General features: G+C 31.8%; 2 protein-coding genes across 3 annotated transcripts in view; one reads left to right on the top strand and one right to left on the bottom strand.

Annotated features, from left to right (window-relative positions):
- The window catches only part of cv-2 (crosveinless 2-secreting protein), a 39,355-nt gene extending 33,102 nt beyond the window's left edge, over positions 1 to 6,253 (top strand). Inside the window, exons 5-8 of one of the 2 annotated variants that reach the window (XM_089699088.1) lie at positions 1,875 to 2,084; positions 2,314 to 2,558; positions 2,711 to 3,855; positions 4,096 to 6,253. In XM_089699088.1, the coding sequence (XP_089555214.1) occupies positions 1,875 to 2,084; positions 2,314 to 2,558; positions 2,711 to 3,802 (1,547 nt within the window). In that variant the 3' untranslated portion in view covers positions 3,803 to 3,855; positions 4,096 to 6,253. The remainder of the gene's footprint in view (positions 1 to 1,874; positions 2,085 to 2,313; positions 2,559 to 2,710; positions 3,856 to 4,095) is intronic. The other variant, XM_089699089.1, reaches the window with a different exon arrangement.
- Positions 6,254 to 6,670: 417 nt separating this feature from the next.
- On the bottom strand, positions 6,671 to 14,701 carry LOC149485800 (troponin C-like). The gene is made up of 6 exons (XM_089699090.1): positions 14,565 to 14,701; positions 12,480 to 12,510; positions 7,581 to 7,724; positions 7,335 to 7,454; positions 7,130 to 7,261; positions 6,671 to 6,968 (listed from the first exon to the last, which is right to left on the bottom strand). The coding sequence occupies exons 1-6, from the start codon at positions 14,586 to 14,588 to the stop codon at positions 6,940 to 6,942; spliced, it is 480 nt and encodes a 159-aa protein (XP_089555216.1). The 5' UTR covers positions 14,589 to 14,701; the 3' UTR covers positions 6,671 to 6,939.

The following is a 14,701-nucleotide window of genomic DNA, read 5'->3' on the forward strand; positions in this document are numbered from 1 at the left end:
TGAACTGCATCAATATTTCATTTCATTAAAAGAAGAATGCATATGTGTATGTTGCAAGATATCTCCTCAATAAAATATACTTTCAACAATACAAAGATATGACGATAACAATTGAAGTGGGTTTGATTTCGTTTAAGCGACATGCTTCATGTTTGTGACAATACATTTATTGTTGGGTAGCCTCTATATCTTTATTGCGTAAATTATCAATTAATATAATACAATCTAATCTACATATTTATTTCATGAGTCGATTCTATGCGTATCACTACTACAAGTTAGGTACTTGAAATATTTCTGTGCAAATATCTTCCATCATTATTAAAAAAAACATATTTCATTTAAAAGTACGGTACAATTAGTATTAGCATAGGACCATAGGTGTATCAACATAAATAAAAGCTAGTCGATTAACATTCATAAATCGTTCAATCTGTGATCGTTATTATTGAACAAGCCCGCGACAACGACCCGAGAAATTAAAATAATTATCTTGTGATATTATACGCTAGCTACGTGGAACGAATACATAAACACAATTACATAACTATGATACTTAATGAGGAAGAGGCCGACGTTGCGGTTATTGTGATTTTTCACATACAATTGACATTGCAATAAAAATATGCGTTGCGTAACCAATTGTTGTTTAATGTATGATTGGTCGCTGTCCCTAATTAACAACAGCGTCTTTTAAATTGTTGTCTCATATAATGTTGTACAAAACAATTTGATGCATTTATTGAATGTCTGATATTTTCGCTCGATAATAAGAAGTGTATGTCCGCACTTCATCTGGTATATGCGGTATATGTGGAACATAATATTATTGAATAACTGTGAAGTTCCACTCGAGAGTCTGGGACGTGTTCTCAGACTTCTGGCCAACGATGAATACTTAATTGTTTATCTTTAAAAGGACAGAGTACTTCGCTTTGTCGTTTCTATTTTACGATAGACTCTTGCCTGTCTTCTTTGTCACGATTTAATTATGCGTCGACGCGTGGTGGTTTGACATACCGAACATCTTCATTGTATCAACACACGTTTATGAACATAGCTATTAAGTGTCCTATTATATTCAAACTAGTATCTCGATGTTGCATAACTATAATATTTAATATTTCAAACACGCATTAATTAACTTAAAATTATTGTGGTTGTGTCTAGTCCGCAGCGAGGCTTGTATGTACAAAATATCGATAAAGCAATCTACATTGTCTTGTGTTTGAAAATACGTTTACATATTTTTAACTTGCAATGATAGCCACAAAATGAATGGTATTTTTATTGTTTCAATTCCTAAAGCCCATATAATTAGTATACCTGTGAAGATAAAGGTTGTCTACAGGCGGTCGGGCGGTGATCGCCGTGTGCGGCCGCGTATTCCTTATTCATTAGCTCCTTGATTGATTCATCGTTCTCTCGCACCATTTTATTGACGCAACGGCTTTTTTTTAGTATTCTTAGATATGTTTATAATATGTCGTTTTTATTTACTTTTAATTCACTATTAGCTTATTCATTTTCTATATTCTATGAATAAGTGTATGGATAATTAGTTTGTTGGATTTCCGAGTTCATATGAATTTTTAATATTTAGGTACTTTTCCATTGATACGTTGTACGTTCAAAACTGTTAGGCTATTTTTGGGTGGTTTTTTTACATCATCGTTTATTGCTCGGATTCGCTTTCGAACATTATTTTGTATAGGCAACGTTTCCGTATGGTGTTCCGTAGATACGTTATTGGCATCTTTAAAACTACGATATATATTTTCAATTATAACAAAACTATTGATTATTTTAAAGATTTCATGTGGTTGCATTATGGTCTTTCGAGCTTAATAAAATATTCCTTTTTATTTTTTCAGAATGCGTGATCAACGGTCAGCGTGTGTGGGAGGGGCGTGATGTTCGGATTCCAGAAGAACCTTGCTTATCATGTCGATGTGTGCGTGGAGCGCTGTCTTGCACCAAGCGAGCTTGTCCTGTGCTTCCGTGCGTGCGGTCGCAGCAGTTCACACCAGCAGGTGAATGCTGTCCAAGGTGTTCGCATCCTACGTCGGATAAAATATTACCAAGTGAGTTTATTTCATTGGTGGATTATTACATATTATGTTGATGTGATGGTTAGGATTAAATTGGTCATAATTTTGAATCTATTTTTTAGAGTTTTTGTTTAGTTTAGGCACTCAAATATAGGTACCTATATTAATACTTCTTCAAGAATAAAAATTATGAGAATTAATGATATGTCAACAAACAATACATTACATAGAACGCTAATGACATACTTTATTTTGATTCCAGCGAGTTTTCTGCCAAAGCCGTGCATAATTGGTAAGGAGTATCACGCGCACCTGAGCAAGTTCCAAGTAGACCCCTGCACGGACTGCACGTGCATGAACGGGACAGCGGTGTGCTCACGACACACCTGTCCGGTGTTAACATGCGGGACACGCGCGCTGCCCGCCCCACCTGGGAAGTGCTGCCCGGAGTGCCCCAACATTGAGGAGGCTAAGGCCGCTTGTATAGTCGGCGGGAAAACTTACCAGGTAAATATTTACGTATATTAAATCTAAGTAGGTATCACGCTATTATGAAATGATTTTCAAAACTTTTTAATTTTTATTTAGGAAATTGTATAAACTGTCGTATGCCATTTGATTGGTTCGACCTATTATAATATGTCAATAACTTCTTTCAGGATGGAGAAACGTGGCAATTAGATGCGTGTAAGTCCTGTGAATGTCATGCCGGGGAACCTAGATGTGCGATGGAGAGATGCCCATCACTAACGTGCCCCCCGGATCAAACACTTAGACAATTACCTGGACAGTGTTGCCAGAAATGTGTAGACATTGACGGTATTTGCACCGTATTCGGCGATCCACACTATAAGACTTTCGATGGAAAGTTTTATAGTTTCCAGGGATCCTGCAAGTACCAATTAGTTTCTGATTGCAAGAATCACACATTCTCTATAAGAATATCGAACGACGCTCGAAATACTTCACATTCCTCTTGGACTCGGACTGCAACGCTTCGCATTGGATCTACCAAAATAAACATGGGAAGAAAAATGCGGATTAAAGTGAACGGACATAGAATAACATTGCCTCACAACATTAAAGGAATAGCCGATATAAGCCGAAGCAATGGATCTGTTATTTTAAAAGCTAACATAGGGTTGCAATTGTTATGGGACGGTGACGGATTCTTAGAAGTTACAGTATCTAGTTCATACAAAGGAAAATTATGTGGTTTGTGTGGCAATTTCAATTCGATTGCTAGAGACGACATGAGGACTAGAGATGGTAGACTTATCAGTGATACATGGAGATTTGGCACTTCTTGGCGGGTAGGAGGACATCGCGCTTGCACCAGACGACAAGAACGGCCGGGAATGAATACTCGTTGCAGAGCATCTAAACTGACTAAAGCGCGTCGTTTGTGTAAGGCGTTTGAAAATCACGAGGCTTTTTCGGAGTGTGGCGCAAAAGTGAACCCGTATAATTATAAAGAAGCATGCCTATTGGATGCGTGTAGTTGTTCAGGCGTACGTTGCCACTGTGCTGCGTATAGAGCGTATGCAAGGGAATGTACTCGAGTGAGTGCAGAACCTACGAATTGGATGAAGGCTGTGTGGTGTGAGGGTCCAGCTCCAGCTTGGCTACTACGCGGAAGGAAAGGTCGAAATCGTGGAGCGAAGTCAAAGGAACAAAGCTTTCCAGAGTTGAGCACGATACAGATTCGTAATAATAGTCGTGTCCGACCTCCTCCGCCAATATTGCATTAGCTGACCAAGGGCGACAATATTACTAGTCAAAACTGCCAGTGTGGTAATGTTAGGTAAGACAATTTATTGTTTATTAGTACTTAATATTTGAACAAGGATAATTTATACGTAATTTATGTGTAATGTATAATACTATAAATGTTCCTAGTAAGATTAGTTCAACATAAAAGCCTATATACCTACATTTTTTCTTCGTCATATTCATGAAATGTGATCATATTGATTAAATGAAAATTGTAATTAGGTATAATATTTGATTGTAGAAATGGGATTATTAAATTTTATAATTACAGCTTGTTACAGGATTCTCAAAGGGAAATCGACGACGCACTGCCTTCCAGTTGCGGCTGAAAGTTGCAACGGGTTTGATTATGGAATGAAGATCTTTTTACTTAAACAGTATTCGTAGAACTACTTATAGTTAGGTAATAATCAAACGCATAGTAATAATAACACCACCTATAGCTCAATATTACCTCGCTAACGACCAGCTTCTATTAATATAAGCATTCCTATATAATTCTAAATATTATAACTCTATATACGTAAAAATATGTAACGTAAGAAATACTTTGTCTTGAAAAAACGTATATACTTAATATTAAATTAATTACATCGTTGGATATAAACAAATTGTATCAAAAGTATTTATTGCTTCTTGCTGGTTGTTATATTTAGGGGATTTTATATACAATTGAAAACGGCACATATACATTAACATAAGGTGAAAGTGTGTTTATATTGAATTATTATCAAATTATGTGATATTAAGTTTTTGATTACGACTTCAAATAGATGATTTAAATACATAGTTCAAATTGAGATCTCATTCCTAGGTAGTTTTCGAAATATAGATACATAGAATATTATAGTAGCCGAAGTAAAGAAGCTATTTAATTCGTAATGAAAAGAACAAATGACAAGTAAAACTACAATATTTTATGCTTAGATGACATACTTTTAACTTTTTATTTCATAGCAAATAATATTTACTGTATATGTATTATAAGTAAAAAATAATCAGCATTCTCTTGAAGTAAATCAATGTATTTTTTTTCCATTAGACTTGTAAAATTGTATATATACCAAAAATATGTGTATGTAACATTTTGAAGACTAAAAATTTAGTTATAAATGCGTTACCAATGAATTTTATATTGATTTTGAATGACTCTTCTACGACAAATATTTTATAATGTTATATTTTTAGAATATTTTTAATTTACTTTATTATAGACGTATTTATTGAAATGAATACGTAGCGTGCCATCAAAAGTTTGTTAAATTAATAATTAAATCAAATATCACATGGATATGAGTAGTATTTCCGTGATATTACTTATATATAATACAATATAATATACTCCAAAATGTCCTACAATCGTTTAGTTCTCTACCTATACTGCGTTTAAATATTCAAAATTTGAGAAACATACAATTTAGGATGAAAACTCGAGATCAGCATTACAACATGAAATTATTAATTATGTTACTATGTATTTAATATATTAAATAAACTAGATTCATATATTGTATAGGCCACACATACGAAGTACGAAAACAAATTAGTTGAATTTATTTTGTGAAAAAGCGTTCCTGTATTATGGCGCTTTTCGATTTTAGTTATATTTCATTCCTGTAAAATAACTACTTATTAGTTAAGAATGTACTGCATTAGTGTAAAATCAGATAAGAGCAAAAAATTTCAGGTTTGGACGAGGATAACTTTCGTAAACAAATTCCAAAGTAAAATAGAGCTTAAAGCTCTATTTATAAAAGTTATGTTATCCTGAGCCATTGTTTTATTATGAGACGATGTTATCTAAATAGGTTGGGAATCATAATTCATATTAATTTATGTTGAAGTTGAATATAATGTGATTTTTATATAATTTTTACCATGCTCTATGTATGATAATACTCTAATGCGCCTTGCATGGAGATTTTATGATGTTGCATGTGGCAGATACTTTTATTCTTGTATTTTTTTAACTATGTAAATATCTTCTATATGCAGCATTGTATCATGAATTTTATTTAGTACAGCTTACGTTTTAGGTAGGCTTATAAGTTATTAATTTTATTGTATGACTAAATATCATTTTTTTAATGTAACGCAAAATAAATGATGCACAAACAAAAAATAATTTATTCTTTATAGGTATTTAACCTCAATCGATGTTTCTTTTAAACAAAGGTTTTATTTATTTAGCAATTGTTTTTGTTTGTATATAACTGAATCGTGTATTTGGACGATTAAATTATTTTCGTGTGATTGTCTTCATATAATATCCATTTTAGATACGTATTTTATTAAACCACAGATATAAATAAAACACTGCTAATTGTGTATGTAATTATACTATTTAACTAATAAGTTTAAAACATACCTATCTTATGCGAAATGACATCGAAACGTTTTGTGTAATTAAATAAAATGTATTCATAACATGTTTTATTTTTATGACTATAATCCATTTCCACATTCCATATCTAGTCTATTAGGTATTGTTGTCGATTGGTAACTCATAATCTTATTTTAAAAATTTACTATTCATTTCTTATGTATAGAATCGAAATTATACTGATAGTTCAACAGTATACGATGCTGAGAAACTAGAAGTTTATGCCTTGTACTCCGGAGTGGGGTTTAAATAGACCCATTACTTGCCACTGGCTACAAGCCAAACTTGCTATATTTTATGACATCAAATAATCTAGGACAATTTGGCGTCCGGTTTTAAAACAGCGAATTCATTATTTTTATCTCCGTGAAATATCTGTTAGATAAAGCTTTTGATCGTTATTTTTGGAACACTAGGTTCGGTTTACATCTGGTCGATTCCACAATGATGGAAAGAAACACAATTTTGTTATGTATTAAAAGATTTATTAAAAAGTAGATAATATAAACATTACGCAGCCACACACATCAATTAAACGAAAGTAAATTAATATGGATTTGTACATTACATATATAATATTACTTATATGAATTTCTTCTAATTGATGGATTGAAGTTTTTTACTGTTCGATGTTCCCTAGATTCGAAAGGTTGAAGTACCGAGAATTAAATTAAAGTATAGTACACTTAAAGTATTTTAAATAATAATAGAAAAGCTTTGTATTAATTATGTTTATTCTCCGGTCATCATCTCCATGAATTCTGAAAAAAGAGAAACATTTATTGAAATAATTTTAATTTTGGTTTTGAACATATCTGTGTCAAAATCTGTAGTTTATCATATTATTAAGTTTTCTAAGTAACATCCAAAATTGCACAAAAACTTAATATACAATAGCATCTGCAATATTTAAAATAATTACCATCGAAGTCCACTGTTCCGCTGCCGTCTGTGTCAATTTCTTGGATGAGGCCGTCGAGCTCCTCTTCTGTCAGCTGCTCATCCAATTCACGAAGGATTTCACGCAAGCTCGAGGTGGGAATGTAACCGTTGCCTACGCAAAACTTTAGGTTAAAACTACCCAACAACATGAATCTATTTTAATTTAAAGAATAGATGAAACTTGCCTTCCTTGTCGTATAACCTAAATGCTTCTCTGAGCTCTTTCTGCATAGCCTCAGCGTCTTCCTCTACGATAAACTTGGCAGCGAGCGTTACGAATTCACCGAATTCAAGACGGCCGGATTCTGAAAGATAGTAAAATTATAATAACTCATAATAAAATCCAAAGTATTGCAACGCATATTCAGTTATAAGTACATAATTTTTCTTTGGAGCACGTTGCAGATGTGTATAATTTTTTTAATACTCACTGTCAGCGTCGACTTCTTCGATGAGTTCTTCCAGAATTTTCTTGTTGAAGGGCTGACCCATCATACGCAGGATGTCGGCAACGAAGTCACAGGGGATACTTCCTGAGCGGTTGTGGTCGAAGCCGTCAAAAGCCTTGCGGAGGACTGTAAAAAACACAAATCATAACTTTAACACTGATTTCTGTAACACAATACTTTTAATTTAGGTGCTCGCGTACCTTCTACGTTTAATCCGCTCATTATTGATTTTCACTAACTAATTTAATTTTGCGTTAAGAGCGGAGGAGTTAAGATTGTTCCGGTAGTTACAATGGCGGTGCACTGCTCGTTAGGCGAGTTGCAGTTAGATTAGGACAGCAGTTCAATGCTCCTGGATGCAGTGCGAATAAGTTTAGTTGTGCAACAGTTATTTTGGGTGCATCGGCGTGGTGTTTGGGTTGCAGCTCCCCGCGCGGTGCGTGAGGCGTATATAGGGCAACGATAAATAACAAACGACTGCATTAACACGCATTCGATTTTGTATCGACTTCATCATTATTATTAGACGCATATTGCACTTAACCTTCCTTTGAATGAGAACTATTAGAAAAGGGATTTAATAAGAATAAACAAATCAGCTTTCACTCAAACAAGTCAACAAAAATAGGAACTCTAGATCAAAGCTTTGTACGTTTGTGACCCTGTTCATAATTGATTTAACTCGGTCATCTGATTAAAAGAACAATAAAAGATGAAAAGAAGTATTAATATTAAACATGAGTTACCTTTAAGTCATGAAGATTACAAGACAACTTATAATATGTGCTGGCAACTGCTTGTTGTAATAAAATTTCATCGTAATTTGCCTGCGAATGTTGTATTTCAGAACGTGCGTCATTATTTATATAAATATAAGCTAATATCAACCGAAACTTACAGAAATAAACTCTTTCGCAGTTTTAATGATTTAGACGAAAGATAAATCGCTGGGAACATTTTTAATATTTTGTGAGTTAAAGTCACACAGTTAATGATAGAATACCTATGCCTTTTAATTTAAACGATATTTTTCACAGTATTTCAAACTATCGAAAACCATCATCATCAGATCGCTGTAAGAAATGTATACAAAAGAAAAATACGGAAACTTCAATTACGTATATCGTATAGGTCAGGCACTATATAATATCGGATCAAGGCGGAGTCTTAACGATGGCTCGCCAAGCTTTTTTCTAGTAAGGGTAGAAAAAGTTCATATATCTGTATTTTTACCGAAAATTCTTTATTTTGTAAAACATGATGTAGGTACTTCGATATGTTTGAATATAATAATATGAAGTTGCAATTGGAAAATAATCTATGAAATTGTTTCGTTTAGTTTTTCTTGAGCTTAAAGACTTAGAAAAACTAATTTCACAGTTTCATTTAGTAATAACTTCTATGTTTTTTTCTCTTTATGCTCTATTACATGTTCTATCTTTATAGTTTAATAACAATACTTTAAAATATTCTTGTTTATCAACAGGCTTTTCCAAAAAGCTTTTCTATTCATAGCGTGTATTTTTTTTAAATCATTCTATTTATATACACTCGTTTATGATATTTGAGTAATCAATGGAAGTTCTGGAACTGTCAGTAAAACATAGCAGCTGTTGTATCATATTTTGGCATCGAAATATTCTCTAAAACTTTTTTTCATTTCAAAGCGTCGTGTACAATTTTATCAACGAGATATCTTGGCAGTTGTCACACACACCCATGAGGTTTATTGCGGTTTTTTTCTAGATTTTAGCCGTTTATTAATTATCTTCCCACGATCTCCCCGTGGTCTTTCGAAATGAGGCCGTCTGTGCCAGTTGTTTTTCCGAATTTATCCAGAAGCAAGTTATTTTGAGAATATCATCATATTATGAAACTATAAAAATGTGAAGCTTTTCATGTTCTTCAAATTCATATTTCATATGTGTTTGAGCTTCAACAACATAGTATTTTATCATAATAATATAGATACAGGTACTTTGTTTATGTATTTTGCGTTCTATTTTGATTTTCTTAGAGATTGTGTATAATAATTAATTACAATTTTATAAATTCAAAAACATCTATGTCAAGTGTTATGCACTTAAAGTTAATGCGTTTGGCTATATTACATTGTATGTAGTTCGAAGACACGTTGTTAATTGCACTTGGCAAATAATGTGCTAAATTGAATACGTAAAACATATGGGATTATCCGCGTGAGATTTATGCACGTGTCGTACTAAAGTGACATGACACAATTATTTATTTAATTGGACCTAGATTAATCGATTTTGTATGTATTTTTAAGATGTGTTTTTGTACGGTCTGGGGCTTCTTGGAAAGGAGAGCTTTCAAATTTTATTATTTATTTAATTTTTTGCATATTGTGTGTAGGGTAGGTGTATGAAAATTCTTAATATTAAGTGGAACTTTTATTTTTGTGGCCTATTCATACAATCCAATAAGTTAAATAAATGAAGTTGAAATGCGAAAGTAGGTTTGTCGGTCTCTTCGAAGCATAAACCACTGAATTGATTAGGATAAAATTTAGTACTAAGATAATTATCTTTAATCATGAGAAGATATATAGATTTAGTTTTATCCCGGAAAATCGGAAATCCCAGGGGAAGAGGAACTATGCGAGTTTTCCCTTGACTACACGAGCGAAAAGCTAGTAAAATATAAAAAAGAAACGCACACTATATTTTAATCGACGATCGATCAATACTGTATTTTATTCGTAAACGTAGATCGTTTAATGTTACTCCGCTGTAATAAAAATCGTTTATCGTCTAAGCGATTTTGGTAAAACAATGACGATAGGGTGTTGCCAGTTTTCGCGGTACGTTGGCAAGCATCCAGCCGTGTTACCACGCCACGACCGGTCTCACACCAAAACTAATGTTATTACAAATAACAAACTTAAAAGCTTGTGCTTTCATAAATTACTCCCCTTATATCTTTTCTGTTTGAGTATTTTTGTAATAAGTAATGTAAATACACGAAGCAGTTTAAACTATCCCTAAAAGATAACTGCCAATTCGTCAATCACCAGCGCAAAGAAAAGAAAATAAACATTCGGTTGAGTTATAGGCTACATTTTAACCTTTTTATTGCATCGGACTGTAAACATAATACTAGGATGCCTTTGGATAAACCAATGTAGATAATAATTCAAAAGAACTAATTGCAGTTTAACAAGTTAACATAGAATATATCGAAACTGAATAAAATATACCTCATAATTTATGAATAGCCGTTCAAAATAAGATTAAATAAATTAATAAAAGTAAATAACGAATCTTCTCGCTTTCTTTACCCAAGATATGAATCCTTTTTTTAATTCTAAATATATCATAATATTTAAAGCCAGCTCGCGGTTTAACTTTTGACAAGATATAATGAGCATATAATGAACAAATTATTCTTGAAAACAAATATTATTAGACTCTTTTGAAAAAGAAATAGAGATCTTTCATAAATTATCAATGAAACAGGTGTGGACTGTGGCTACGTTTACCTACTTTCATCAATATAATAAATATTTATAATCATTTTTATAAACAGAATGACTTATAGAAACGCATGTGACGTAGGCGAATAATTGAAAGTAAGTTTATAATAATTATTCATTTATTATCAACGTAAAGTTCATATATTTTAATTTTTAATGGTTTTCTTCATTCATTAATAAAATAAGTCTAAGATATATTTTATGAGTTTTAAAAAGTTTAAAATCAATTGATCGCTATCGCTCAGTTCTTATCCAATAAGAAAAGAGACGCTAGCAGTTATGTATTTTTTATCCCTACCCGCGTATTATTGAAAACAAAACTAAGCAACATTTAAAAAAGCAATCTTAAAATAAGCCTCATAAAAATGACAATTACAAACGTAAGTTTAAAAACGGTAACATATATCTGTCACAGTCGTCACTCAGCGAAACGTGACAGCTGTGGAAAGCGTCATTTAAAACTTTTGGCTGCATCCATTCATTTTTGTTGTTTTAACTTTCTCGAGGGCCGAGGTAAACAAATATCGAACGTCAATCGTTTAGCATGGAAAATAAATTATGCAGTAGAAAAGGGAACGGATTTCGATGGATATCCAACGAAATTGTGACAATATTTTATAATTTTGTTAGGGCGGGAGAAGCAGGACTTAATTTTTGAAATTAGAGGACAATAATATAATTCTATTTCCTTATTTATTGAGAAGTATTAATATAAGTGCAATAAGATTTCTAACTTTAGTATTAACACTAGATACAAATGATAAAATTTAGTGAATTATTTAATTTAAAAATACACAAACTAGAGTCTAGACATATGCTTATAGGATAATACTGAGGGCATAGTTATTACTTATATCGCTTACAATAGCTGTATTTTTTTAAATTCCTATTAGGTAGGTAGAAAACAATTAAATTAAGGCAATTGAATAATAAGTAGAAGATGAACCATTTGGTCATTTGGAGAATTCCTATTTAGCAGGTATCATTGAGAGATCATCAAACTTCGAAATACATATATCCAAGAAAGATTTATATATCTGTACTATAATAAACTATTATTTTAGAGTCTATAACTTGAAAGTAATTCATTGTTGTACGTTATATGAATATATAATATTGTGAGGGTGTGTCCGATGATCTAATAAACGCAAGTAATGAATGTTTAGGCGCCACGCCCGATCCAGCCGCTTTCAGCTATTTTAAGACCGCTAATTAAACGCAAACTCGAATTGAAAAAATAAATTCAGTGCGCGAGGTTTGTCTGTAAAATTTATTAAGTCTATTGTGTTCCTGGCGGTTTTCCAAAAATTAACTTTAAAGTTTTAATTGCGCATGTAAACAGTTTTTTTTTGTGTAGAACTTTCGAGAAATATTTCAAAACTTACCGGCGATTTGTTCTGGGGGGAGCTCATCAGCCTGAAAAATAAAAATATAAATGAACAGAGGCTCTAAAGATATCTTTTATAATATGTTTAATAACCCAACGAATAAACGAACGATGTACCTACGTTAAATATTCCATTGTTTTGATACGATTTGAGATATATATTAAAATTCAATTCAATTTTAGTAACATTTACCTACAATCAACAATTCTATCTGGTACATAGATCGTTTCTATAGACATAGAGCAATAAATATAATGATTTAATGTTTTCATGATTTCATCTTTTCAAAATATTCTAAACTTAAACTAAAGGACTTAATAAAGGTTTAAGGTTAATAAATGTAACAAAAAGCTCTGAAAAACTACTGAAATCTATATCCAGGGTTCTTACTTAGTGATTTTTTCAATACAGCTCTACATTTTACCACTAATTGTTTAGAGAAAATAAGATAAGTAATAATTAATAAACGAAGAAAGATTTTCTTCCCGTTTTTCATTTAAAATTATTATTGAAGAGAAACCCTTGAAATTAATTATGAAATTGGAAACGATTGCGATATCATGAACTTATTTTATGTTCGTCTTACGTCTTAATTCTTAACTAGTGTAGCAGAGTTGGCTCATACAATCTTTATGTAAAGAATTCACTAACGATGCTTTTAACATTTTATTGAAAATCGTGACGGTATTCGAGAAGTATTTATAAATTCAATTAAAACAAAAACCTCTTAGAATGTTGAAGAAAAATACGATTCTAATAAACTATTTATTTTCAGAATTCATATTCGGTCTGAACAGATGAATGCATAATGTATGGCCACCTGTCTTATACTAAATCATGGTAATAGTTTAATACATGACAAATACGTCGCGACGACAATTTGTCATTATTTTCAACGTTGTAATAGACGAGCTAATTAACGTTCATTTCATAGAAACACGTTAGCGTTCATTTCTTTCGATTATGTGATATTTATTGATATTGCATTTATTGGGAATTGATCCATTTGGATATAAGCCCTTATTAATAGTAAAGCAAAATTACCAATCTTCTATTAAATGATACGTGGAATATTCAAACCAAATCTAAAAAATAAAATATATATAAAACTAGATAACATTTCGAGGATTCTGTTTGATCAAAAACAAAATATTAAAATTGACTGGATAAAAAAATCCCGAAGTCACCTCTAATTTTCACACTTGCGACTTCTACTTGGTATGATAATTACCTATTATGATTTTACACGTATCATCTAATGAAATATTGGTAATTTTGCTATAAACTCACTCTTAATGTAACTGACTAAATCGTAATATGATAGCTATGGATTAACCATGGACGCACACGTCGGTGGAACGTAATAAATTTATTTTACGTGCAATTGAAACCGAAATAGAATCATTGGTTTGCGTACTCTCGATTTCAGGACTCAGGTAATATGAATTTATGATCATAATGTAGGTACCTAATCAGTTTTGAATGAACAGTTTGATTGAAGTAACTGTTATTAAATTTTATGCAATTTAGTTTCATTATAACAATCAATATGTGAACCTGTTTTGTAACTTGTTTGTTTCGTAGGTTTTTTTTATACAGAAATTGTAACTTCTGTTTCAATTATGTTTGAATAAACTTTAAAGTGCTTCGGAACTTGTTAAAAAATTTACAATAATTATAATCATAATCTCCATTCTTAATTTAAATGTACAAATAATGAAATACACATTGAAATACAACATTAATTTATTTTGTGGTTGTAGATAATAAAAAGTAAATTAACTGATTAAAATTAATTGAAAAGGCTTGTTTTATAATTATAATAATAAACTGCTTTATGAATAACATCGTGTTAAATAAAATTAATGTTTTTTTTTCATAGAGCACCAGCAACCATATTTATTATCAATTCACCAAGAAAAAAAAAATTTTAAATAAAAAAAAAACATGGGAATGGAAAAAAAATGCACAGCACATAAATGAAACGCAGTAGTCCATCGCATCGTCGCATACGATGCGCTTCCAATATTTTAAGCAAACCGAGTTTCCAAATTTCAGGAAAATTTAAATAACTCCACCTACCCAGTCTTCTGTGTCCAGAACCATGTTTGATGTCACTAGTTAGCACTGTGAGACGCACAACACGACTGGCCTGAAATATTTTACTTCCAGCGTTCAGGGTTATTTTCTGCTGCTTTACGAGTACGGCCTTTCAGATA

Source organism: Colias philodice, chromosome 9 (genome assembly GCF_061535455.1).
Source record: "Colias philodice isolate Cphi_HAF_F1 chromosome 9, ilColPhil1 Martin Lab GWU primary, whole genome shotgun sequence".
NCBI classification, from domain to species: Eukaryota; Metazoa; Arthropoda; class Insecta; order Lepidoptera; family Pieridae; genus Colias; species Colias philodice.

Bases quoted from the DNA above. Each gene is read 5' to 3' on its own strand.
- LOC149485800 (XM_089699090.1), bottom strand. From the start codon at position 14,588: ATGGTTCTGGACACAGAAGACTGG. The intron at 12,511-14,564 runs GTAGGTGGAGTT...TTTATTTTTCAG, and splicing joins TTCTGGACACAGAAGACTGG to GCTGATGAGCTCCCCCCAGA. The intron at 7,262-7,334 runs GCAAGTTTCATC...AGTTTTGCGTAG, and splicing joins TAGGTTATACGACAAGGAAG to GCAACGGTTACATTCCCACC.